Raw genomic sequence first — 25391 nt, 5'->3', positions numbered from 1 at the left:
CATTTTGTTATTTCAAAAACAGCCTGGCGAGATAAGATGCTAAACTTGAGAGTGCAGCTACTCATACTGTATTATCTCTTGGAATTGCTTACTCCAAAATAAAACATTGTCCTATTTTTTCCCACAGTGGAAAGGTTTGATTTATGTACTCATTTGTTTTATTTTGCCCAGTAATTTCACACTGTGGCATATCTTCCCAAATTCTGGTAGCTTGATTTTTCATATGAGAATACCTTATAAAGTGGCAGGATTTCTACATCAGATTAACTGAATACAGCAGGAAAAGGAACCTGAATTGTATCCAGTATTAGGAGTGTTGTTGTTTATCTATTCAGTGATGTGCTTATCCAAGTCAGCCTCTGGCACCAAATGAAAGAGATGAACAACCAAATTAAATCCTAATGATTTTGGTTTATTCTGCTGCCAGAAAAAGAAAATTATCAAAACGATCCTCTTTTCCCCCTCCCTCCCTAGTATTAAATAGATGCAAGAAGATAAATGAGTTCAGTGTTAACCCAAGAGAGTGTGGATACTGAATGAAATTTTAAATGAATACAGAAAAGTGCACTGTACTATGTAGCCTGGACCTTAACACCATCCATTGGAGACACAGTGGAATTCTTAAGGTGGAGTTAGACTGCAAAGTAGTTTGGATCCACGTCATTGCAAAAATGGCAGTATAAGGAGACTATTGAATGCAGTAAAACAGTGAGACTATCCTCCCCCCTCTTCATCCCCCAAGGAGACCATCTCACACCAGTTTGAGTTCTCTTCGAGTGCAGTAAAACTCCCAGCATTACTGCTCTTACTGCCTATTGGGTAATCATTATTGTGACGGCTCTCTTGTATATAAGTGTCTCTGGTCGGCTAATTGCCCAGTAACCTGCTGTAGAAAATAGCTTGTTGACAGTGTCATTTTGTAATGATAGTGGTCTTGGTGCACCAGTGAGTGGCAGGATGTCGATGCATGCCTGCAGTTCCCCTAACCTGGTCAATTTCTTATCTCAACCAAGCCAACAGAGAGAATTGGTGAGAATAGCATTAACACTTCCTTATGGGGATAAAGGGAAAATCTGAGGGTGAGTCACGTACTGATTATTCTTGTACACCTCCCAGTGACTCATAATGGAGCAGGATCAGATCACTTGGGGGATGTGCTGGTAGATGTAAAGGGAGGGAAAGAAAAAGGAAAAAATTACATATTACAGTAACTGTGGCACCAAGTCAGTGTTCGCAAACCATAATTGGCTTTACCTAGAATATTATGGAGTGTTTTTTCCTGTATATTTCCCTGAATTACACACATCAGTGATAATGTACCAAAAAAGAATAGAAATAAGGTGTTTTCTATGGCATTTTACTAAATGCTGAAGGAGTATATCTGTTTAATTTTATGACCAACATTTCTTTAGCCTGTGGCTCATTTGAGTGATGCACAAGTTCTGGAACTCGGGGTAGCCATTTTAGAATGTAACAGTAAATGGGATCTGGAGCCTCATTGATTTTGCAGTTTTCAGTTTTCTTTTCTAGCTCCAACTCAGAATTCCCGTAGATCCGGGAATATTATAGAAACCTAATAATAATGTCAAGTGAATGTTGTGCTTAATTGTCATGAATGTCAAAAACCCAAATATCTGAACAGCTGCTGAGGACAGTTACCAACCACAATTCTTAATTTCATCTTAAAGATTTGCTTCACAACCAAGCAGGTTTTGCTAAGTTATTGTGTGATTTATTTTATTCTGTTTTGTATAAACCCAATGCTGTGCAGAGGATGAAATGATGTGATTAGCTCTGAGTTCTGTAGTCATAATCAGCATTACTTGTTTGAATTGTAGCCTTGTAATTCCTTCCACAGTATCCATTATTCTGTATGTTATGCATGCAGACACTCCAGTTAACTGTGACTAGAATCCTTTGGCTGGCAATGGTCAATTCTGTTCGATCCTGCCACTCTACGTGGTTTGCTATTGACAGTTTCTTTAGGTTGTCTGATCTGTGAATGTCACAGTTGCCACTTTATTTCTGGGACACCACTGATCTATTCTGGTGCCACAGCAGCCTTGCATGTTACTGGAAGGCCTCAGTATTTTCAAGATTTCTCCCTTAGGGAGAGGTGTTCAGAGGCACAGAGCCCCTGGTAACTGCGGTCTGTGCAGATTCACATCTAGAGGGAACTGCATTTTGAGCCTGTAATGATTTGTTTGGCCATGAGCTAATCGATGGTCTGAATACCTTGGGACTCATTAAACTGCATTTGTGGTAGATGTAACCTAAGTTTAGAGCGGTATTTCGGGAAAAGCAGTGACAGGCTTTAATGCCTAATTGACCTCTTTTCCCTTTGTTTCCCTTTTCACGTTGCCTCTGATGTGTCCCATAACGGCAGCAAACAGCACTGCTCAGCATTCTGAACTTCTGCTCGGAACTTCAGCACCTCAGCCTCGGCAGCTGTGTCATGGTAAGAACTTGGAGTTGCCTGAACTAATGATTTTCCTTTAAGGTCAAGCGGGTCTTATTTAGAGAGTACTGGCATCTTAATATCTTCAAAACCCTATCCCATTTCATTACATTTTTAAAAGAAAGTATATCAAAAATAGATAATCAGACAAATGCTTATTATGAAATATAATTACATATAAGGCATGCATTAAAGAAACCTTAACATAGAGATAGTGTCATTACCTTAAATAATTCCTAACTGATAATTTCATTCCAATTATGAATGAGAGGGTTGGCAGTGAGTCAGTTAACAAACCTTTTTGACTTCAGTTACTTGTTCCCATATTTAGGCTTCTGATCTGTGTTGAGAAAAGTCACATTTTCACAGAACCAAATAGTTCTAAAACTTCCAGATACAAAGAAATCCTATTATCTGCAGTAGATGGGGGGAGATTTTATAAACTTTCATATAAGAGGAGTAACTATAAAAACAAATAGGAGCTTGCTAAAGATTCACAGCTATTAAGAATTAGATTTTTCTCACTTTGCATACAAATAGATTTGATGGTAATGCATTTCTTTGTGCATTATTGATCATTTGAATGTAAAATGTGTGTTTAAATGCTAGAAGAAAACGGTACAGAAGAAAGCCTTCATCACTAGAACGTAAATTGTTTATGTTTTGATATTTAAAATTATAACATTACCAAGTACAATCTTGTAGCTCCTTCTCCAAACAAAACTTGTGTATTTATGCCTTAATAAATCAAGTTACTATATCAATCTGATATCCCGTTGATGTGTCATTTGAGATATATAATACTGAATCTCATCGGTTATTCAATGGTGATGATTATTTAAAAGTAAGCTTTTAAACACAATATGAAGGCTCACAAGCTTTAGCTGTTAATGGGAAAAGGCTGTAAAAAAATGGCCTACAGTCAGAACAAGTGTATTTACAATTATAGTCAAAGCTTGGTATTATAAAGTCACAAAGTCAGCAAAGCAATTCCATCGACAGATGCTCCTCTCTTCATAGTTTGTGCTGTTCAAATGACTACGAAGGAGCCCAGCTAGAACAAGCGAAGGTTTGTATTAACGGGTGTGCTATAATAAGGTTCGACTCCATATTACAGTTTAAGTTTACCATTGGTATGTTCACTCTGATCTTTTAGGATTATGCAAGACCCATAACTCAGGCAAACATGGCTGTGGGTGAACTATCATGGTTTTTCTCATGAGGAGAAAATAGCACAAAACATTTTGTACTTGCAGCAGTATTCTATGAATATTGTTGACCTTGAGATTATAATCCTCCCAGGATGAAGTCTGAACTGTACACTATTTGGCTGATGAGTTCACACTTAATTATTTTGCTTTGCGCTAGGGTAAAATATTATTTTCAGGGATTTTGAAAATAGCAGCAATTCCCTGGGCTAAAATATCTGATTTGCATTTTACAATCAATTTATCTTAATAGAATTTTGAACAAAATACTTGACTTCCAACAAAATACTTTAACTTAACTAAAATTGTTCAGATTTGGACTTTATTTGTTCATGATTAATGATTTAAAGCGGATTTTTTTTACAAAAATTACTTTTTACCACAGCCCTGTAAATAGGAATTGAACGACCCCGCATCACCAATGAATAAATCAATTGAATCACTTTTAATAAAAATAAAGGACATTGACCTTGAAATTGTTCTGTAGAGGGATCGTCATTTGGCTGAAGTTCCTCTTTTTGCTATTCAGTGGAGTTATTAAACTGCTTAAAATAAATGGGTAAATGTGTCTGTTAAATAAGCAGAGAGAAGAATTTCAGACAAATACCTTAGTATTCCATGGCATAATTTCAAGTCTGTTGAGTAGCTAACTATTAGCTCCATAATTGTGAAAACTGTAGCAACCTATGAAACTAATATAGATATCCGCTTTTAAAAATATTCAAACATTCTAAGGTTTTTGTGATGTGACTACATGTCAAGTCATGTACAATTATTTGAGATGGGTACAGGATCCTTTTGATCACTATAATACAACAAAGCTTTTCAATTATGCATTTAATTTGGTTGTGGGAAGAAAAGCTTGAGTATTAGAAAAGCATTTGCACTTAATTTATGTGGCACTGCAGTTTTTTAATAACTGCATCAGTCTGTATTTCGTAGACCTGTTACTTGGATAAAATCTGAAATATCCACGAACAAATTTACTAAAATTGTATTCTTTTGTACCATAGTGACAAAGAGAATGATGCAAAATTCAGTCTTTTAAAGGGGAAGGGAAGTGGAGGGAGAGTAATTTTCTGCTTAAAATGGTCCGTGCGTTAGGGAAACGGGAAATAGAAGAAAAATGTCTATTGCTGCTGTTAAAATACTGCTTTGTTTCCAGGCGTGTGCTGACATTTCGGGTCTCCTTCCCTGCAGAACTGCTCAATTGATGTCACTGGCATTTGTATCTGGAGCAGTTCCATTCATTCTAATGGGGGTGGCAACTTTGGGTCCGCCTGGGAACTGATGCAGAGCTGCCTGACCCCAAGAAAACACTTAACTGGCTAAGTATGCAGCAGACCTGAAATAATGGGTCTCACTGAGCTTAGCTAAATGGAAGTATTTTAATAATTGTAAATAATAGGTATTTGTTCTTGTATTTTCTCCGGAGTGTGATGTGCTTTGGGAGGGGGTGGGGGGAGTTGAGAGTTGTCAGTCATTTTCGAAAACTTTTGCTTAAACACTTGAAGGGATTAACCGCTGTTAGAGTCTCTCTGGTTGCTTCTTTTGCATTATCTGAAAGTTGACTTTCATGTTCCGTGCTGAATGGTGAAACTGTAATCGAAGTACACCCTGTGTGAAATCGAATCTAAATGAAGTAACTTGACATCTTTCCTGGAGAGTTGCAATTTGGTTATTTCCATTTGAAAGTCTGCTTGGAAGCACACATGTCATCTTCCCTGGAAAGAATAATTGTCTCGTGGTCTTTTAAATGTCCAGTTGACCTTTTCTTTACCTTCCTGACTATTGTTTCTGTTATTGTGATCTGAACAACAGATTGGTAGAATAAGCTGGAGCCCATATATAGTACAAATCTTGTTAGTGTAAATTCTTACTGAGGGGGAATATTCTCAGTATGTTAAAAACACATTTGATTGGACAGGTTTTTACTTAGAGTGGAGAGTATTATACTATTTGCCCAACATACCCTTTACATAAATCCCCAGTCTTGATTTTAATGGAAATGCATTTATTTTTCAGCACACCATTCCTAAAGAGCACGAATGACAGTTACTCGCATGAGATGTAGATCACTATTAATTGTTGACCTTCTACTGTCTAGGTTGATGACTATGACCTTGTGGCTAGTGTAATTGGTGCCAAGTGTAAAAAACTGCGATCCCTAGATCTCTGGAGATGTAAAAATATCACAGAAAATGGCATAGCTGCTATTGTAGCAGGCTGTCGGCTCCTGGAAGAACTGGACCTTGGATGGTGCCCAACGTTACAGAGCAGCACAGGATGCTTTATGAGGCTCGCTCGCAAACTTCCCAACTTGCGCAAGATCTTCCTGACAGCCAATAGGTCTGTTTGTGACACAGATATCGAGGAGCTGGCTACAAATTGCCCTCATCTATTCCATGTGGATATATTAGGTAAGAAAATAGGTTAGCAGACTGAGACTTGTGAACATGCTATGGAATTTGCAGCATTTCGTAAATTAAAAATTGGTTTGATTTCAAAAGTGTTCACAAGATGTATTTACTCTAGCAATTTATAAATTCCAGTTTCTTGGTCACACTAGTTGAGTTTTCCAGAAAATGTTCTTCTTTCATTTATTAAGCTCAGTACCAACCAGCCAAATTACCATTACCAACTAGTGCACCCCACCATGGAAATTGGATACGTTGTAAACATTTATGCTGTGGTAAGGTTTCCAGAAGAAGCTGAGACTTCCACTTTTCAAAGAACATTTTTTTTTAGTTTGTTTTCAATCCAACTATTTTGGTATATTCTGCATTGGAAAACCAGGAATTCATTATGTCTGATCTTAGACCTAATCTCTGTACAATAAAATTAAGCCGGTCTGTATTCTTTGCAGTTTGTGACATTTTGAATAGTGCTTAGAGACTACAGTGTTATTTTAAATCATTGCAGAGCTTGGTTATAATCCTCCCCTCCCCCATCCCTAATATACTGAGGGAAATACTCTTATTAATTAAATGAATATTATCAGCAAAACTGATAATCCCCTGCCTCCAAGCACCCTAAGCAGCAGCTGTGTGCCAGTAGGGCTCAGTAGATACTAATGGCAGTCTTACCAGCCAGATATGAAACACTCTGTTTCTTGTTAACTTAGTGCTGTGTGACGTATACACAGAAAAATTCAGGGAACTTCCGCCAGTGAGAGAAACGAGCCACGTCCACTTATGCTGCGTGCAAGAAAGCTGCCTCTGTCAAAAAAAATTCAGAAAAACCAAACCTGTTAAATATTGAGCTGCTTTGTCTGCAAAGTTCTTGAGCTTTGTTGGTCTGTAGTACAAGGCTTGATTGAACTTCACTGAAGTCAATCCACTAGCAAGGCATGGTATTTGTTGATTCTATTTTAGTAATTTAAACCAGCAATTTAACAAAATGTACCTCATTCCTCTCGAGGATGATTTTTCTAATAGTTTTTTTTTAGTTTAATACTCCTATATAAGAAATCAAACAACACAAAAAAAATCGACTCTGGTTTGGTACTACAGCATATGCAGTCCACATTAACAAATAATGAATTGCCTCTAGATCAACAAAATCTAGAGCCAGGACAATTTAGAGGTGTGTAGCAGTGAACTTGAGCACATAATTTAGGCTAGTGTTGTTCAATACATTAGACACTAGCTACATGCGGCTAATTGGGAATCCAGATATCGCTAATTGCATTTCTGATTAGTAAATGTTAGATTAGTAAGATGGGTAACTAATTCTGGTTTGTTACTCATCACTAAATCCAGTATAGCCTGACCCCTGGTCGGTTCTAAAACATATTGTTCTAGAAAACTATCCTGAATACATTCTAGAAATGCATTGCCGTTACTTGTTCAGAAAAGGGTGTAAGGATAAACCCGGCAACTGTAGTCCAGTTAGTTTAACCTCAGTGGTGGGGAAGCTTTTAGAAACAATAATCCGGGACAAAATTAATAGTCACTTGGACAAGTGTGGATTAATAAAGGAAAGCCAGCACAGATTTGTTAAAGGCAAATCATGTTTAACCAACTTGATTGAGTTTTTTGATGAGGTAACAGAGAGGTTGTTGAGGACAATGTGGTTGATATTGTGTATATGGACTTTCAAAAGGCATTTGCTAAAGTGCCACATAATAGGCTTGTCAGCAAAATTGAAGGAGTCTTACAACACCAGGTTATAGTCCAACAGATTTATTTAAAATCACAAGCTTTCGGAGGCTTCCTCCTTCGTCAGGTGAGTGTGGGATTCCATGAAAGGTACCGCATATATAGTCAGAGAACAATGCCTGGTGATTACAGATAATCTTTCCAACTGCCCGTTATCAAGGCAATCAAAGGAGTTGAATAGTGTTCAGACAGAGAGACATTACATACAAGACTACTGAATATACAAACGGTCAGAACCCAAAGACAGAGAGAGAGAGAGAGAAACATTCGAAAGGTAGAGAAAGAGAGAGAATAACCAGTTGTATTAAAAACAGATAACTTTTTTTCGCTGGTGTGACATGAACCCAAAATCCCGGTTGAGGCTGTCCTCATGGGTGCGAAATTTGGCAATCAATTTCTGCTCGACGATTTTGCATTGTCGTGTGTCTCGAAGGCCGCCTTGGAGAACGCTTACCCGAAGATCGGTGGCTGAATGTCCATGACTGCTCAAGTGTTCCCCGACTGGGAGGGAACCCTCCTGTCTGGCAATTGTTGCGCGGTATCCATTCATCCGTTGTCGCAGTGTCTGCATGGTCTCACCAATGTACCATGCTCCGGGGCATCCTTTCCTGCAACGTATGAGGTAGACAATGTTGGCCGAGTCGCAGGAGTATGAACCATGTACCTGGTGGGTGGTGTCCTCGCGTGTGATGGTGGTATCTGTGTCGATGATCTGGATGTCTTGCAGAGGTTGCTGTGGCAGGGTGGATACAAAATTGGCTAAGTGACAGGAAACAGAGAGTAGTGGTAAACGGTTGTTTTTCGGATTGGAGGGAGGTGTACAGTGGTGTTCCACAGGGGTCGGTACTAGGATCACTGCTTTTTTTGATATATATTAATGACTTGGACTTGGTTGTACAGGGCACAATTTCAAAATTTGCAGATAACACAAAACTTGGAAGTGTAGTGAACAGTAAGGAGGATAGTGATAGACTTCAAGAGGATATAGACAGGCTGGTGGAATGGGTGGACAGGTGGCAGAGAAGTACAAAGTGATACATTTTGGCAGGAAGAATGTGGAGAGGCAATATAAACTAAATGGTACGATTCTAAAAGGGATACAGGAACAGAGAGATCTGGGGGTATAGGTGCACAAATCTTTGTAGGTGGCATGACAGGTTGAGAAAATGGTTAAAAAAGCATACAGGATCCTGGGCTTTATGAACAGAGGCATAGAGTACAAAAGCAAGGAAGTTATGATGAACCTTTATAAAACACTGGTTCGGCCACAGCTGGAATATTGTGTCCAATTCTGGGCACTGCATTTTAGGAAGGATGTGAAGGCCTTAGAGAGGGTGCAGAAAAGATTTACTAGAATGGTTCCATGGATGAGGGACTTCAGTTACGTGAATAGAGTGGAGAAGCTGGGATTGTTCTTCTTAGAGTAGAGAAGTTTAAGAGGAGATTTGATAGAAGTGTTCAAAATCATGAAGGGTTTAGATAAAGTAAATAAAGAGAAACTGTTCCCATTGGCGGAAGGACACAGATTTAAGGTGATTGGCAAAAGAACCAAAGGCGACATGAGGAAAAACTTTTTTAAGCAGCAAGTAGTTATGATCTGGAATGCACTGCCTGAAAGGATGGTGGAAGCAGATTCATTTGTGGCTTTCAAAAAGGGATTGGATAAATACTTGAAGGGAAAATTTACAGTGCTATGGGGAAAGAGCAAGGGAATGGGACTAACTTGATTGCTCTTACAAACAGCCAGCATGGGCTTGATGGGCCAAATGGCCTCCTTCTGTGCTACAACCATTCTATGATTCTATGACTATATGCACTGTTCTGAATCTCCCAGTCTGTGTGAAAATTAAAATCTGCCATTATAACCACATTGATTTTGCTACATGCTTCCATGATCTCTGTATTTATACATCCTGTTCCCTGCATCACTACTATCAGAAGGTCTGTAGACAACTCCTACCAGAGTCCTGTATCCCATACAGGAGTAATTTTCCGAGCCCATGTTCCTTGAGGAGGGGAGCCTCACCCACCAGGAGCACACGCCACCCACAATTTTCTGCCCATTCAATAAATGCTTGTCGTTTGTAACATACACTCCAACGGGCAAAGCTTCTCATCAGAAGCTCAGCTTTGTAAGATTATCCCCATACATACCAAAAAAGTTCAAGAGTATATGAACCTTACAAAGGTGGCCTACAAAGAAGTCTGTTTTTAAGATAGCACAAACTTAACTTTACATTTCTTGACCTACCTTACCAGTACCATATATGCAGCATATATCCCTTCCAGCCAGACACCAGAAAGTTATATTTAGCAGAGAAGCCAACCAACTAGTGAATAGTTTGACTGTATGACAGTTCTGAGTCACAGTTCAGTTTAGTCGGGACCTCAACTTTACAAGTATCACTAGCCTTTTTTTCAGTTCTGTGACTTTATACGTTAATTTGTTTCTTTCCGCATCTCTTCTGTTTTCCCTGGACCATTTACCAAATGAGACAGCGAGCAGGAATTTTCCTTCCAGGCCTTTGAGAATCCCACTCTTTAGCTGGCTGCAGGAAAGTACACCACAGTTAATCTTGCCCTCTAATTTTTTTTACTACTTTGTATAAGCACTTAGCCTTCCAATTGGTTTCTCCCCATTGATAGGACAGCTAATTTCAAAAAATATGGCTTGGTGGTTATTTTGAGATGCATACCCAAATCCTACCATTTAGTGACCTGGTACGTTAAAACAACACTATTTTGTTGTTTACTACTTAATGAACGCAGTTCAGATTTTTCACAATGCCCACATGATTTTGAGATTTAATCACCTTGTTACAAGCCATTCATTGTCATCAAACACCTTTAATAAATTTTGAATCATTTGTTGTTCTTAATATAATGTACTTATATTTACATCAGGTTACATCGAATCTACAGCACAGAAACAATCCAGTCGGCCCAACTGGTCTATGCCAGCTTTTATGCTCCACACCCCTCTTCATCTAACCCTATCAGCATATCCTTCTATTCCTTTCTCCCTCATGTCCTTATCCAGCTTCCCCTTAAATGCATCTATATTGTTTACCTCAACTACTCCTTGTGGTAGCACGTTCCACATTCTTACCACTATTTGTTGTCCTCTAATGCCCTGAGGTTATGCTAGAACTGTACAAAACACTAGTTAGGCCACAGCTTGAGCATTGTGTACAGTTCTGGTCACCACATTACAGGAAAGATGTGACTGCACTAGAGAGGGTACAGAGGAGATTTGCGAGGATGTTGCCAGGACTGGAGAATTTAAGCTATGAGGAAAGATTAGATAGGCTGGGGTTGTTTTCATTGGAACAAAGGAGGCTGAGGGGTGATTTAATCAAGGTGTATAAAATTATGAGGGGCCTAGATAGAGTGGATAGGAAGGACCTATTTCTATTAGCAGAGAGTTCAATAACCACCGTGCTTAGATTTAAAGTAATTGGTAGAAGGATTAGAGGGGAACTGAGAAGAATTTTTTCACCCTGAGGGTGGTGGGTGTCTGGAACTCACTGCCTGAAGGGGTGGTAGAGGCAGAAACCCTCAACATATTTTAAAAAGTACCTGGATGTGCACTTGAAGTGCCGTAACCTACAGGGCTACAGACCAAGTGCTGGAAAGTGGGATTACGCTGGATAGCTCTTTCTCGGCCAGCACGGACACGATGGGCCGAATGGCCTCCTTCTGTGCCATAACTTTCTATGATTTGGGTAAAGAAGATTCTCCTGAATACCCTATTGGATTTATTTGTGACCATCTTATATTTATGACCTCTACTTTTGGAGTCCCCCACAAGTGAAAACATTTTCTCTACGTCTACCCTATCAAACCCTTTCATTATCTTAAAGACCTCTATCAGGTCACCCCTCAGCCTTCTCTTTTCTAGAGAAAAGAGCCCTAGCCTGTTCAATCTTTCCTAATACGTCTATGCTCTCAGTTCTGGTATCATCCTTGTGAATCTTTCTTGCACCTTCTCCAGTGCCTCTATATCTTTTTTTATAATATGGAGACCAGAACTGTGTACAATACTCCAAGTGTGGTCTAACCAAAGTGCTATACAAGTTTAACTTCTCCGCTTTTCAATTCTATCCATTTAGAAATGAACCCCAGTGCTTGATTTGCCCTTTTTATGGCCTTATTAACCTGCATCGCTACTTTTAGTGATTTGTGCAGCTGTACCCCGAAATCTCTTTGCTCCTCAACCCCATTTAGACTCTTTGGCCAGGATTTTGACCTGGAGCCAGGAAGGGGGCAGGCGGGGGGATCGAACCGCGGTTAGGAAACCCAGAAGTACGGGTTTCCCGGTCGTCCTTATGATTTTGACGTAAGGACGTCGTTTTTTTTGTCGGTTTGCCATCCGACTGGCCAGCCTGATTAACAGGCTAGCCTCAGTCGGATGGGAGAACAGCAAGGAGGAGGACATAAAAAGATAAGTCTTCAGGTAAGTCTTTGTATGTATGGGGGGGTATGGCTGGGCACCGATGGGCATGGGTGGGCACAGGGGCACCAATAGGCATGAAGGCACGGATGGGCATGGGGGTCATGGGGGGGGTGGAGTCAGTCATTGGTGGAGGGATCGGAGGTCAGTCACTGAGGTGGGGGATTGGGATCAAGGGTCAACGCAGTGGTCCGCGATCGTTGGGGGGACCAGGGGTTATTGCCAGGGTCCGCGATTATTGTGGGGGGGGATCGCAGATTGGGTGGGGGAGTCCACGATCATTGGGGGGAATCTGAGATTGGGGAGGGGTCCGCGATCATTTGGGGGGGGATTGGAGAAGGGTGGGGAGATCGGGGGCGGGGGTCTGCGATCGTTGGTGGGGTGGCATTGGAGATCATTGGGCGGGGGGATTGGCGATCGGGAGGGGGCCAGGATCATTGGGGCTGGGTGGGGGATCGGAGATCGGGGTGGGGGGGTCCGCGATCATTGGGGATCGCTGCAGGTTGGCTTGTTGGGAAGCTTTCCTGCTCCTCTGGGCCCACAAGCTGTGCCAGAAAGGCACTTACCTGCAGTTTTTGTCCTTTCTGCCTCGTTTCGCGTGGCATGAAGGAGCAGGTCCGGGAACCCTGGCCCCCAGGGATTGAAATCACAGAGAGAGAGCGAGACAGAGAGAGAGAGCGAGACAGAGAGAGAGAGCGAGACAGAGAGAGAGAGCGAGACAGAGAGAGAGAGCGAGACAGAGAGAGAGAGCGAGACAGAGAGAGAGAGCGAGACAGAGAGAGAGAGCGAGACAGAGAGAGAGAGCGAGACAGAGAGAGAGAGCGAGACAGAGAGAGAGAGCGAGACAGAGAGAGAGAGCGAGAGAGAGAGAGAGAGCGAGAGAGAGAGAGAGAGCGAGAGAGAGAGAGAGAGCGAGAGAGCGAGAGAGCGAGAGAGAGCGAGAGAGAGCGAGAGAGAGAGCGAGAGAGAGCGAGAGAGAGAGCGAGAGAGAGCGAGAGAGAGAGCGAGAGAGAGAGAGAGCGAGAGAGAGAGAGAGAGAGAGCGAGAGAGAGAGCGAGAGAGAGAGAGCGAGAGAGAGAGCGAGAGAGAGAGCGAGAGAGAGAGCGAGAGAGAGAGCGAGAGAGAGAGCGAGAGAGAGAGCGAGAGAGAGAGCGAGAGAGAGCGAGAGAGCGAGAGAGAGAGAGAGAGAGAGCGAGAGAGAGAGCGAGAGAGAGAGCGAGAGAGAGAGAGCGAGAGAGAGAGAGCGAGAGAGAGAGAGCGAGACAGAGAGCGAGACAGAGAGCGAGACAGAGAGCGAGACAGAGAGCGAGACAGAGAGCGAGACAGAGAGCGAGACAGAGAGCGAGACAGAGAGCGAGACAGAGAGCGAGACAGAGAGCGAGACAGAGAGCGAGACAGAGAGCGAGACAGAGAGCGAGACAGAGACAGAGAGCGAGACAGAGACAGAGAGCGAGACAGAGAGCGAGACAGAGACAGAGAGCGAGACAGAGACAGAGAGAGAGAGCGAGACAGAGAGAGAGAGCGAGACAGAGACAGAGAGAGAGAGCAAGACACACAAAGAGAGAGAAACAGACAGAGAGAGAGAGACACCCCACCCCCATCCCCAACCCACCCGTTTTTCAAAGTTAAAATTCTGCCCTTATTATCCAAGCAGTATGTGGCCTACCAGAATGCACCACCTCACACTAATCAATATTGAAATTCATTTGCCAATTACACGCCCATTCAGCAAGTTTATTAATGTCTTCTTGTATTTTGTCACATTCTTCCTTTGTATTAACTACACCCCCCAATTTGATGTTGTCTGCAAATTTTGAAATTGTACTTCTTCAGTGTAGTCAGCAAAACTGTCAATAAAGGAAATGAATAGATGGTTACAAAGTTCAATGGGCCAAAATTTGCTGTCAAAATAACGGTGAGGCAAATTGTGTTCACCGTTATTTATTCACAAATCGTACAGCAACTTCAGGCGAGGGCAGGTGTGCCAATATCCAAAAGTTGTCCGAGATGCGCCACTCCGCCATTAGCTTTGCGAAAACGGCATGCCGCTGGCTGGTCCCACCATTCAAATGCATGATACAAACTAAACTCGTCATAGAAAGTTAGGGCTTGTTCATTTCAGTCTAAGTACCCTCTTAACAATGTGATAAGTGTTAATTACTACCAGTCAACCTCTCTGGCACTGAAAATCAACTATTACAAGTGTGGAGTCTCATTCCTTCAGGTTTTAATTGAACCAAATTTAAAATTACACTTTTTTTTAGTTTTTATTTCTGTCTCTTTTCTCTCTCCCTCCCCCTCTCTCTCTCTTTCTTAATCCAATTTTTCTTTCCCTCTCTTTATTTCTCTTTCTGTACCTGATTTGACATTGAAGTCACCCACTCTAATTTACACTTCCTTCTCAGTCCTTGCGCTGTTTATTTCTCAATCCTTCAATCTGATCGATTAGGGTAACACACAGTTGCTTGCCCTGTTCACTCAGATCCTAGATGCCCTGTAGAGGGCTTTTCCATCTCACATACCCAGCAACTTGTGGCTCAAAATATCATGGAGACTAAACGGGCAAGAGCAAGTCCAACTAAAGGCGGGCGCCATTCGTTGACCGGCTACAGCAAATTCTGGGCCAATATAATTTGCAGTTATGACAATGTATTTTATTTCATTTCAGTTAAGTTCAGTTATGCTTGAAAGGTCCAGTAAATTATTTCTGTATATTTGTTAGTAGCAGGGTTTGTTTAGTTTGTGTGTGCCTGTGCACATTAATAGCAATATGAGATTGGTGTATGTGCCTGTCTGCGTGCATGTGTTAATAGCTGTGTGAGGTTGGTGGCAGTGTGAGGTTGTTTGATGTATCTGTATACATGCTAATGGCAGTTTGAAGTTGTTTATGTTGATGGTAATAGGACATTGGTTGGTGGCAGCAAGTATTTTGATTGGTAAAATAAAGACACAAATTATGATTCTGCCTTAAGAAAAATGTACACTTTGAGCTTAATAGATTGGAAATAATTTGAATTATTCATATACCTATCTTTCAAATTGATTATTAATTAGTGATATAATTGAATAATGTTTGTCATATTTAACAGGGAGGGATTTTGCAAATATTTTTCATGAACAGCAAAGTATGTTATTTTTAATATTTAGCTACTAACAGAATAAACTGTTACCAGAAAGAGAGAGGTTCCCTCAAAATCCCTGTGGCAGAAGAGGTATTCCTGGAGAAGATTTTAGAAATTAGTCAGATGTGACTGATGAAGGGAAATAAACATACCAACATCTCAATATTGCTGCAAATGGAATATTTTTTATTTTTCAGATTCCAAGATTTTTCACTTGCATTGCCAGTAGCATTAAGAAATAGAAAAGTAAACAAGAATATTTTTAGCATGCAAAATTATGAATACAAAGAAACAATCTTTAACTGTGATTATGTTTTATGATTGGTAGTTTGTAAAATATTTAAAGAAAGATGCAAGAGAATTTATTAAGATTTCAGACTTTACAATGATTACATTGAACTGTTGAATTAAAATTATTATATCCTTTTAAAAAAAATTACGAAGGAAATCATTTGAGAAACATTGCATTTTGTATGTGCTTACCAACATCTTCATCTTGTGCAGTATCTTGTCAGTAATCTAAATGCAAGATGCTGCTCAACAGATATCGATAGTCTATCTAAAGACAAGTGCATATTTCATTGCAGGACAGCTGAAAGGTTATTTGTGATGTGATGATGTGGATTGTCCATTCCATACTTGTTATTCCACTGCATTCACTTGGGTCATTATGTTCATCCTGTTAAGACCATTTTTGCAGTTGTGTAAATGTATTCTGTGCTTTTTGAGGTTGTGGTATTGAAACCTTAAACTTGTAAATTTTAGAAGGCATCAGTCAACAAGTCATCAGGTTTAAGAAGCATTGTGTGATAGAAACTTCCTCATTTGTGCCTCTCCCCCACCCCCCCTCAAAAAAAATTGTTTTGAAAGTCCATCTTCAATCAATTTCAAAGGGATTTTTCTTCCCTTTTCTCTTGTGACTTTAATATATTTACCACCAAATATAGAATGTAATAAAGGACAATTCTTAAAGCAGGAACTGCCAACCTCCCTCCCTCCCTTCCTTGTTTCCTCTCCTGCCTCAGGAACCGTCAACCTCCCTCCCTCCCTCCCTTCCTTGTTTCCTCCCCTGCTTCAGTCATGACCTTTCTTATATCAGTTTTATCAACAATACCATGGTCAGTGTCCATTTGCACTCTCGGTCTGTGTTCCTCTTAAGTTGCAAGTATGCTGTCCTAAACACTTGCCCACCTACCTGCGTGCTCACTTTGTGAGAACAAAACCCATTGCATTGTCTCATAGTCTAACTCATTCTTTCTCAGGATCTGAAAACTCCATACATCACTTCATCTTTCCTTTCTCCCTCAATTTTCAGACTTTTTAAGCCAAAGCTTTGCATCACCTGTATACTACTTCTTGATTTACTTCATCTTCTCTTCTACTTTTTTTAACCTTAATGGTGATCTGCATCATGTGCCTGGGCCCTTCCCTTACTTCTCTTAATAAACACTACTCCTTTATGTTTCACACAAAGAATATTCCAGGGCAGTCAAGCATTATCAAAATTGTCAAGCAGGGTGTACAATGTAATTTATTAACAAAATGGAAAGAAAGTAAAACAACCAAATCCCATTTGTCTTCGGCTCACTTTACACATCCTTACTTATTCAGTCTGTCCAACATGTTTCATAGCCACGTCATTCACATAGTGTTTCTTCCATCTTTACAGTTTACAATTATTTATTTTACAGGGAAACAGCATTTAACCTACATCTTGTGAATTTCTGATTTAAAGCATTTCTGAGTTATTCGAGTCGATAGTCATGAGCAGATACCCCAACGGTTTCCCAGTATCCCACTTTAATAAAGAATTTTGGAAGCTGAAGAGATGAGATTATTTGTTAAATTTGGTATTGGAAAGAAATTGCAGTGGTTTTTATGGATAGCTAGATGGTTAGTTCCCAGGATGTGCTTTTCTAAAATCAAGCCAATATCTGATAAAATAATTTATTAAGTCTGAATATAATGCAACAAAATAGTTTTAACTTTGAAATAGAAAATATTACCTCCTCCAGGTATTTTCCACCTAAAGAACATACTCTCTTAAATCTGTCTTTAAGTGAAAGTCCCCTCCACAACACTAAGCAGACTGATATTTCATCAGAATAGATGCACTCTGCTGATGTTAGCAATGACTCTCACCAGTTTGCTTGTCTGCCAGAGAAAATGAAGATTGGCTTAGTTTTAATTCCTGGATGCCAAGCAGCAATCGTTCTCCTAAAGCGCCACTGGGCCTGGGTTTTTGACATGTCCATAATCAACCAACAGTAAAACCTAGTCATCAGTGATGTGAACTGAGCTTATCTGCTCTGGTGAAATGGCATTTGTAAATGTATGGTTGGGTTCCCTCAATGGCCTGGTGAGGAAAGCAATTGCCTGTGTCATACTGAGCTATGCAAGGCGGCAAATTCCAGGACCATTCTAGTTCTGTGCTAAATCCGCTGATGTTAGCCAGGGCAGTAGTTGGGACAATACAGTTGTCCTCAATGCCTCTGGGCTAGAGGGAGGGAAAATCATTAGGGTTCCTTATTTTTTTTTTATTCGTTCACGGGATGTGGGCGTCGCTGGCGAGGCCAGCATTTATTGCCCATCCCTAATTGCCCTCGAGAAGGTGGTGGTGAGCCGCCTTCTTGAACCGCTGCAGTCCGTGTGGTGACGGTTCTCCCACAGTGCTGTTAGGAAGGGAGTTCCAGGATTTTGACCCAGCGACAATGAAGGAACGGCGATATATTTCCAAGTCGGGATGGTGTGTGACTTGGAGAGGAACGTGCAGGTGGTATTGTTCCCATGTGCCTGCTGCTCTTGTCCTTCTAGATGGTAGAGGTCTCGGGTTTGGGAGGTGCTGTCGAAGAAGCCTTGGCGAGTTGCTGCAGTGCATCCTGTGGATGGTACACACTGCAGCCACAGTGCGCCGGTGGTGAAGGGAGTGAATGTTTAGGGTGGTGGATGGGGTGCCAATCAAGCGGGCTGCTTTATCTTGGATGGTGTCGAGCTTCTTGAGTGTTGTTGGAGCTGCACTCATCCAGGCAAGTGGAGAGTATTCCATCACACTCCTGACTTGTGCCTTGTAGATGGTGGAAAGGCTTTGGGGCGTCAGGAGGTGAGTCACTCGCCCCAGAATACCCAGCCTCTGACCTGCTCTCGTAGCCACAGTATTTATATGGCTGGTCCAGTTAAGTTTCTGGTCAATGGTGACCCCTAGGATGTTGATGGTGGGGGATTCAGCGATGGTAATGCCATTGAATGTCATGGGGAGGTGGTTAGACTTTCTCTTGTTGGAGATGGTCATTGCCTGGCACTTATCTGGCGCGAATGTTACTTGCCACTTATGAGCCCAAGCCTGGATATCACTATCTAGCACCCCCTGCTGGAAAATATGCATCTATTTAGAACATGATCAGGCTTGACTGAGATGTACTCATGAAAATAGGCCACTTGGGCAAGGTCCCAGAGGGCTGCTGACACCTGTGGAGCCAAACACCAGCAAGAGGGAGGAGAACAAATTGATAGATGTCTGGAAAATGTACAGACCAATAAACATCTATTCAATCAGAAAACTGAAAATAAAACATACTGCTGGATGTTAAATTTGATGAGCACCTTCCTTTTCTGAAACTTCAAATAAAGACATGCAGGAACCTTAGGCATCTATAAGCCCCAGCTTATCAGCAGGCTTTGTTCGGATGTCACCAAACAAGCTTAGCCAATATTTTGAAGCTTGTATCGTGAGTAACTTTTTTTTAAGAAAAGATTTTGGCTGATGCACATGCTTTGATTCTTTTGGTTGGAAGCACAGTATGTACATTTTCCACAGATTTATTATTTCTTCCTCTCCTTTCTGTCCTCTGTTGCTGATGTGCATGAGCAGCCCTCTAGTACCTCACCCGAGTGTCTGCTCTTCATGTGTGAACCTCGGTAGAGAATATTGATTGACTATTCTTATTGTAAGGAGCATTATAACCAAGCCTGATTCTATTCTCTCCCAATGACCACATTTTCCAGCAGATATCGGGAGCAGGAACTCTGGCTAATTTTCTTTTTCTTTTTACTCTCCCTTCCAAGGAACACTGAGGCCAATTATAGCACGATGTCTCTTCTTCTTTCTCCGTCCCTCTACTTTCACTGATATCTATATTCTATTAAAACTCTTATGTCTGCATGTGCTTCCTATCAACTTTCACTGTTATGAATTCCTATGCCCACATTTAAAATGGAAACTGCCTATGTCGAGGTGTAATTATACCTCCCTCAGTAAAGGTGCTGCAGTACTATCACTGGTGGGACAGTGTCATTGTAGTGTAACCACTTTACGTAGGCAGTTTCCATTATAAATATGCTCATAGGAATTTATAATGGAAATAGAAAAATAAGAACTGAATGCATGAATTAAAAAGGGAGACTGAAGTATTCCTGCACGCCCTGGTCCAACTATACCCCTATCTCTAACTCAACTTTACCTGAAGAGTACACTTGCCGCTAGCTCCCTGCGTGCAATGTCATAGGAGATCAACTAGTAGTATGTTAAATATTTTCAGGAAACTGTCTCATACGGTCAGGTGGCTCCCACTAGAGTCTAATGGAAGAAGGTGAGATAAAATTGAATGAAGTGTTTGGATTGAACATTTTTGGATTGCTCTGTTAGACACTGATGTATAGACTACGCTGTGATAGTTTCTCCCATTTCTAGTTGTAAAATCTGATTTAAAGGACACATTTTAATTGTTGAGAATCTTTAACATATAAAATGAATCCAAAAGGGTCTTAACAGTCTTGTATGTGCATCCTGCTGCTTTATCTTAGGTTTGGAAAGCAGGATCAGCCAGCAGGTGATGCTCTTAAGTTGGATGGGATTGTCAGTATTTACTGATGTTCATTGCAGCATTGTCACAAGGTACTCCATCTGGGAGGCGGGCTAGTAATCAGTGAAACAGTTGAGTGTTATCCCTGAATGGCATTTGTTGCTGGGATTAAACATGGAATCTCTCGTTGGGAGTTAATTGCTCCATCACTGTTGTTACCAGGACACTTGGTAACTAATTTGCTTGCCAATAAATTGGACTCTAATACGGGGTTACAATTGAAGGAAACAAATATGTAGCTCCAGACATTATAGTGGCCTTATTTTTTGCATATCAAATAACTCCTTGAGATTTTTTAACCTATGACCTATTTTCCTTCCTGAATTTTCCTATAGGAACACGCATGGTGAGCCCTGGGGCCTTACGAAAGCTGCTACAGTTCTGTAAGGAGCTCTGTCTGCTAGACGTTTCCTTCTGCTCCCAGATTGATAGTCGAGTGGTGCAAGAACTCAGTGCCAACTTCCCGAACGTGTCAATTAAGAAGAGTTACACCCAGTGACCAACCTTGCTACTTCTCATTGCCCAAAATGATTAATCAGCCACATTTGACTCTTTTGTCCTGTTTTGGTTTCTGGGGTTTAGCAAAATGAATCTTAACTCAAAGCTTAATTCCTTACCATTTGGCACCATTCCCACTGCAGTCCCTCGTCCTGGGAAGGTGCCAAAAGGTGGAATTGTTGCAATTATGCAGAGTGGATCTGAGCTCTAGCAACTAAATTAATGATGACAATATGGAATGAATGAGTTAAAGCAGAGCTTTGCAAGGAACCAAACAGGTGTCCTTCTAATAACTCAGTAAGTACCTAAAGGTAATGTAAGATGAACAACAGATCTGCCTTTAGCTACATTCCTATTACAAGTTGCTTTATTAACAGAGTATGAGTAAAATTTCAAAGTAGGTAAGGAATCTTTTTCTTCCCCAAAAATATATTTTTTTAAATGCCACAAGGTTTTATACCTCAGCTATAGAGCCGCTCACTTTAGTGGAATGGGTGTAAAGCAGAGTTGATATAAAGGATATTTAGACAGAAGGGTTTGAAAGCTTGTGTTGAGAATCTATTTTGCATTTTGATATTTACGTGCACACTGAGTAACTAATCGTACATCTCAAAAGTGGAATTGTTGGTACAAGCTAAAACTTTCAGTGTACACTATAGTGCTGAAGGATTTTTTGTTGTAAATGACCAAACTTTTACACAACTTTTGAGGGAAATCTTGGAAATTTGAAATTTAGTTACACCAATATTACTCACAGTACTGATACAATATTTCACGTTATTATCCCTATACAAACGACTTTACCATGCTGGGGGAATGTTGGTTATTAAAGAAAAATTACTATAAAATATGGTTTGTAAATCACCCGTATTTTATAAATTGTCATTTCTGTAAAAAATTTTAAACCATACCATTACTCTCCTACATTTAAAGGACATAAACCCACATTGAGGCATGTTTACCTGTAACTTTGATTACATTTGACTTTTGATAGTTTTGAGTTTTAGCTTACATTGGCCAGGAATAACAGGTTAGTACTACTTGTACCTGTATTTTCCTATCATGACACAGTGTGTTGGAGCCTGTTCATTATTCAATTAAGATCTGTATAGACTTGTCTACCCAGCAATTTGTCAAGCCTCGCCATATAAATTGATTTTTTTTTGGTATGATATACAATTACTTCAGCCATTTTGAAAGGTTGCATGAAGTTCGTCAGTAAAAGAGTTTGAAATTTTATCTCATTATTGAGAACATAGATTGAGATCTGTACCTCTTCTCAAGTTTGACATATTTAACCATTTTAATTCTAATTGGGTATTTTGGGGATGCACTGAATGAATAAGGACCCTGTCTTGGTAATCTTAATTGGGTATGTCATCTACATGGATTTTTTACATACTGTTACTGGCATTATATGTGTGAGGTGTGTTCGTAGCTTAAAGCAAAAACAATCACATTATTAAACCAACTACATTGACCAGTTGATCCTTGTAGTCCATCTGTTGATCATTTTAAATATTGATATGTGTATTATGAAACCAAATATTTTTATTAATTTTATGCATGATACTTTTTTCTTCATGTTTCATAATAAATATAAGTTTAATTTTCTTTACTTTAATGCAGGTATAAAATCTGGTGCAGAATTAGACTACAAGGAATTTGAGTTAAAGACATGATGAAATGTGTTCTTAAAATTAGCTGAAATGTTCTTTTAGGAAGTATTTAGCTAATATTTAGAAAGAAGATAGTTTTTGTGATTCTCTCTCCCCATTTTCATTATTAGTGAAAATGTTTTTTGCAGTGGTTGCAAAAGTTGCTTAGAACCTGACTGCTATATAAAATTATAGTTATATTTGCACTTGCTAAATCAGGAACAAATTTGGACTTCAAAAAAATAGTTTAAATCAGGGATTTGCTTATCAGATTTACATATATGTATATTTGCTTTAAAAATAATAACCAGGTATTCACTGAATATGGGCTTATTTGCACAACAAATGAGAAAATGTGAAATAATCTTTAATATATGTTTTGGCCAACCTCTGATCTCCTATATAATGCTCAGGTGAAAATTGTCCAATTTTCCATGGAGTCCTCAAATTGCAGTCAATAACTTAAATGCAGAATCAAGAATACCTCTAAATGAACACAAGGCAGTAATCTAATTTCAGATCACTTCCTGATATCTGTTTTATTTACAATCCATGTTGTTTTAGTTTAGGTGTTTTTTTCCTTGTCTGACAGCAGGTGTTAATGTGAATGCTGAGATTGTGCTCCATGTATTTAATGTCCGATACTGCTCACAAAAGGGAATTAAAAGATTGTGGTAGTGTAACTGCAGGTTTTTGAAGAAATTAACTGAAATTGATTTCTGGGAAATTCAAAACCATATGTATTGGTATTTAGATGACCCACTAAAGTCATGTTATAATGACTTTAAATGTGGTGATTGAGAGTAAATATTGACATTTACATTACATCTTTTAATTGGCAGTAACCTTAAACTCTCTCAAAGCAGGTTTAAATGTGTAGATAAAGTTAAGAGATATGTATCTGTAAAAAAGAACCTTTTCCTATTATCGCTGAATATTTGTACACAGTGCTTATAGGATATTGCCACAAAAATGATTTATAACTTATTTGTCATTAAAAATAATGAGAATGAAGAAGGGCAGGAAAACTATGTTTTGTCCCCGAAAATGTAACTTTTTTTTGTGCAACCACTTGTACTAACCTTGCTTTCAATGGGAGTAACCAGTAAGGATGTTCAAACAACAATCTTCTGGGTCAATTTGGCATAAAATGTGTTTCCATATTTTGAAATACTTTGTAAAATAGTGTGTTGTTTAAATGTTATTGCAATGTACAGTATTTTGGGAATCTATGTAGATTGCAAAGTATTAGACTGCAATCTGTGCTCCAACCCAAGGTACTGTACACTATATCGCTGACAACTATGAGTTTCCTAGACTGGTATTTGCATTAAGAAAAAAGTCCTTGTTTATAATGCTGGATCTGTACAAATGATTAGCATTAATTTTACTTACTTTATCAACTTATTGTGTTCTTCCCCCTTTTGGAAAATGTGTGCAAGTCTTAAAGTGTGTAGCCTGGAAGAACAAACAATCTACAATATAACAGGATGCTGATTTTAATGCTGCAAATGCTTTAGTAATCTATGGCATTGAAATGAACAATCTGTAGGTTTGTTTTTTTTTATTAGAAGAAAGAGCAATGATATGAAAATGTTATTCATTTGTTCAACCTTGTGAAATCTCCATTGCATTGAAGAAGGCTTTTGGAGTGAATTCTTTTTTAAAGGGAATCCCCAAGGTAAATGTGTGTAAGAGAAAACATTTTTAATTCTGGCACATAATTGGGTCCTGTAAGAAATCTATAATGTTCAAAACTATAAAATCTTCAAGATTTATCTCAAATGTTGTAATTTATGATGTTCCCCTTCCTCTCAAAGGACACACAATAAACCAGTCCAAAGTTGTATCTTTGACCTTACATTTTTTGTTGTGTATTCAGCCTTTGAAATGAACCAGTGAAGTGACTCATTTGAAAAGGAGAGGATAGTTTTGGCAATTACATTTCTGGTGTTTTTTTTTATTCGTTCATGGGATGTGGGCGTCGCTGGCGAGGCCGGCATTTATTGCCCATCCCTAATTGCCCTTGAGAAGGTGGCAGTGAGCTGCCTTCTTGAACTGCTGCAGTCCGTGTGGTGAAGGTTCTCCCACAGTGCTGTTAGGAAGGGAGTTCCAGGATTTTGACCCAGCAACGATGAAGGAACGACGATATATTTCCAAGTCGGGATGGTGTGTGACTTGGAGGGGACCGTGCAGGTGGTGTTGTTCCTATGTGCCCATGTTGGTATTGTGTAGTGTCTGCTTATCCACAACAACACTGACCAATGAACTCTTGACTTGAAGAGTTCAGATCTTTTGATTGGAAATTCACAAATTTGCTTTTCCTAATTAGGTGATGGGAAGGAAATCTGTCAGGGAGACGGGTGATGTGAGAGAGCATGGTCAGGCCATAAGAGATAGGAGCAGGAGTAGGCCATTCGGCCCCTCGAGCCTGCTCCGCCATTTAATGAAATCATGGCTGATGTGATTTTTACCTCAGCTCCACTTTCCTGCCCTTTCCCCATATCCTTTGACTCCCTTGCTGATCAAAAATTTGTCTAACTTAGCCTTGAATGTATTCAATGACTCAGCCTCCACAGCTTCTTGGGGTAAAGAATTCCAAAGATTCACAGCCCTCTGTGAAAAGAAATTCCTCCTCATTTCCGTCTTAAATGGGCGACCCTTTATTCTGAGACTATGTCCCCTAGTTTTAGATTCTCCCATGAGAGGTAACATCCTCTCAGCATCTACCCTATCGAGTCCCCTCAGAATCTTGTATGTTTTAATAAGATCTCCTCTCATTCTTCTAAACTCCAATGAGTATAGACCTAACCTATTCAATCTTCCCTCATAAGACAACCCATCCATGGTCAGATGTATCTTCTGGACTGTACGAGCAGATGGGTTAACCAAGTATTGGCATTGACATTGCAGCTTGGCACCTATGCAGATTATCCACTGAATTGTCGTGCTTTCATGTCCAAGAAGGTTATGTT

General features: G+C 40.0%; 1 protein-coding gene across 2 annotated transcripts in view; it reads left to right on the top strand.

Annotated features, from left to right (window-relative positions):
• The window catches only part of fbxl4 (F-box and leucine-rich repeat protein 4), a 142766-nt gene extending 118489 nt beyond the window's left edge, over positions 1-24277 (top strand). For both annotated transcript variants that reach the window (XM_067984773.1, XM_067984772.1), the window contains 3 exons: positions 2387-2458; positions 5774-6086; positions 20596-24277. In XM_067984773.1, the coding sequence (XP_067840874.1) occupies positions 2387-2458; positions 5774-6086; positions 20596-20759 (549 nt within the window). In that variant the 3' untranslated portion in view covers positions 20760-24277. The remainder of the gene's footprint in view (positions 1-2386; positions 2459-5773; positions 6087-20595) is intronic.
• The last annotated feature ends 1114 nt before the right edge of the window (positions 24278-25391 follow it).

The sequence above is a fragment of the Heptranchias perlo genome, chromosome 5 (assembly GCF_035084215.1).
Source record: "Heptranchias perlo isolate sHepPer1 chromosome 5, sHepPer1.hap1, whole genome shotgun sequence".
Taxonomy (NCBI): Eukaryota; Metazoa; Chordata; class Chondrichthyes; order Hexanchiformes; family Hexanchidae; genus Heptranchias; species Heptranchias perlo.
The sequence above is the reverse complement of the archived record's forward strand: the minus strand, read 5'-3'. Positions and strand labels throughout refer to the sequence as shown.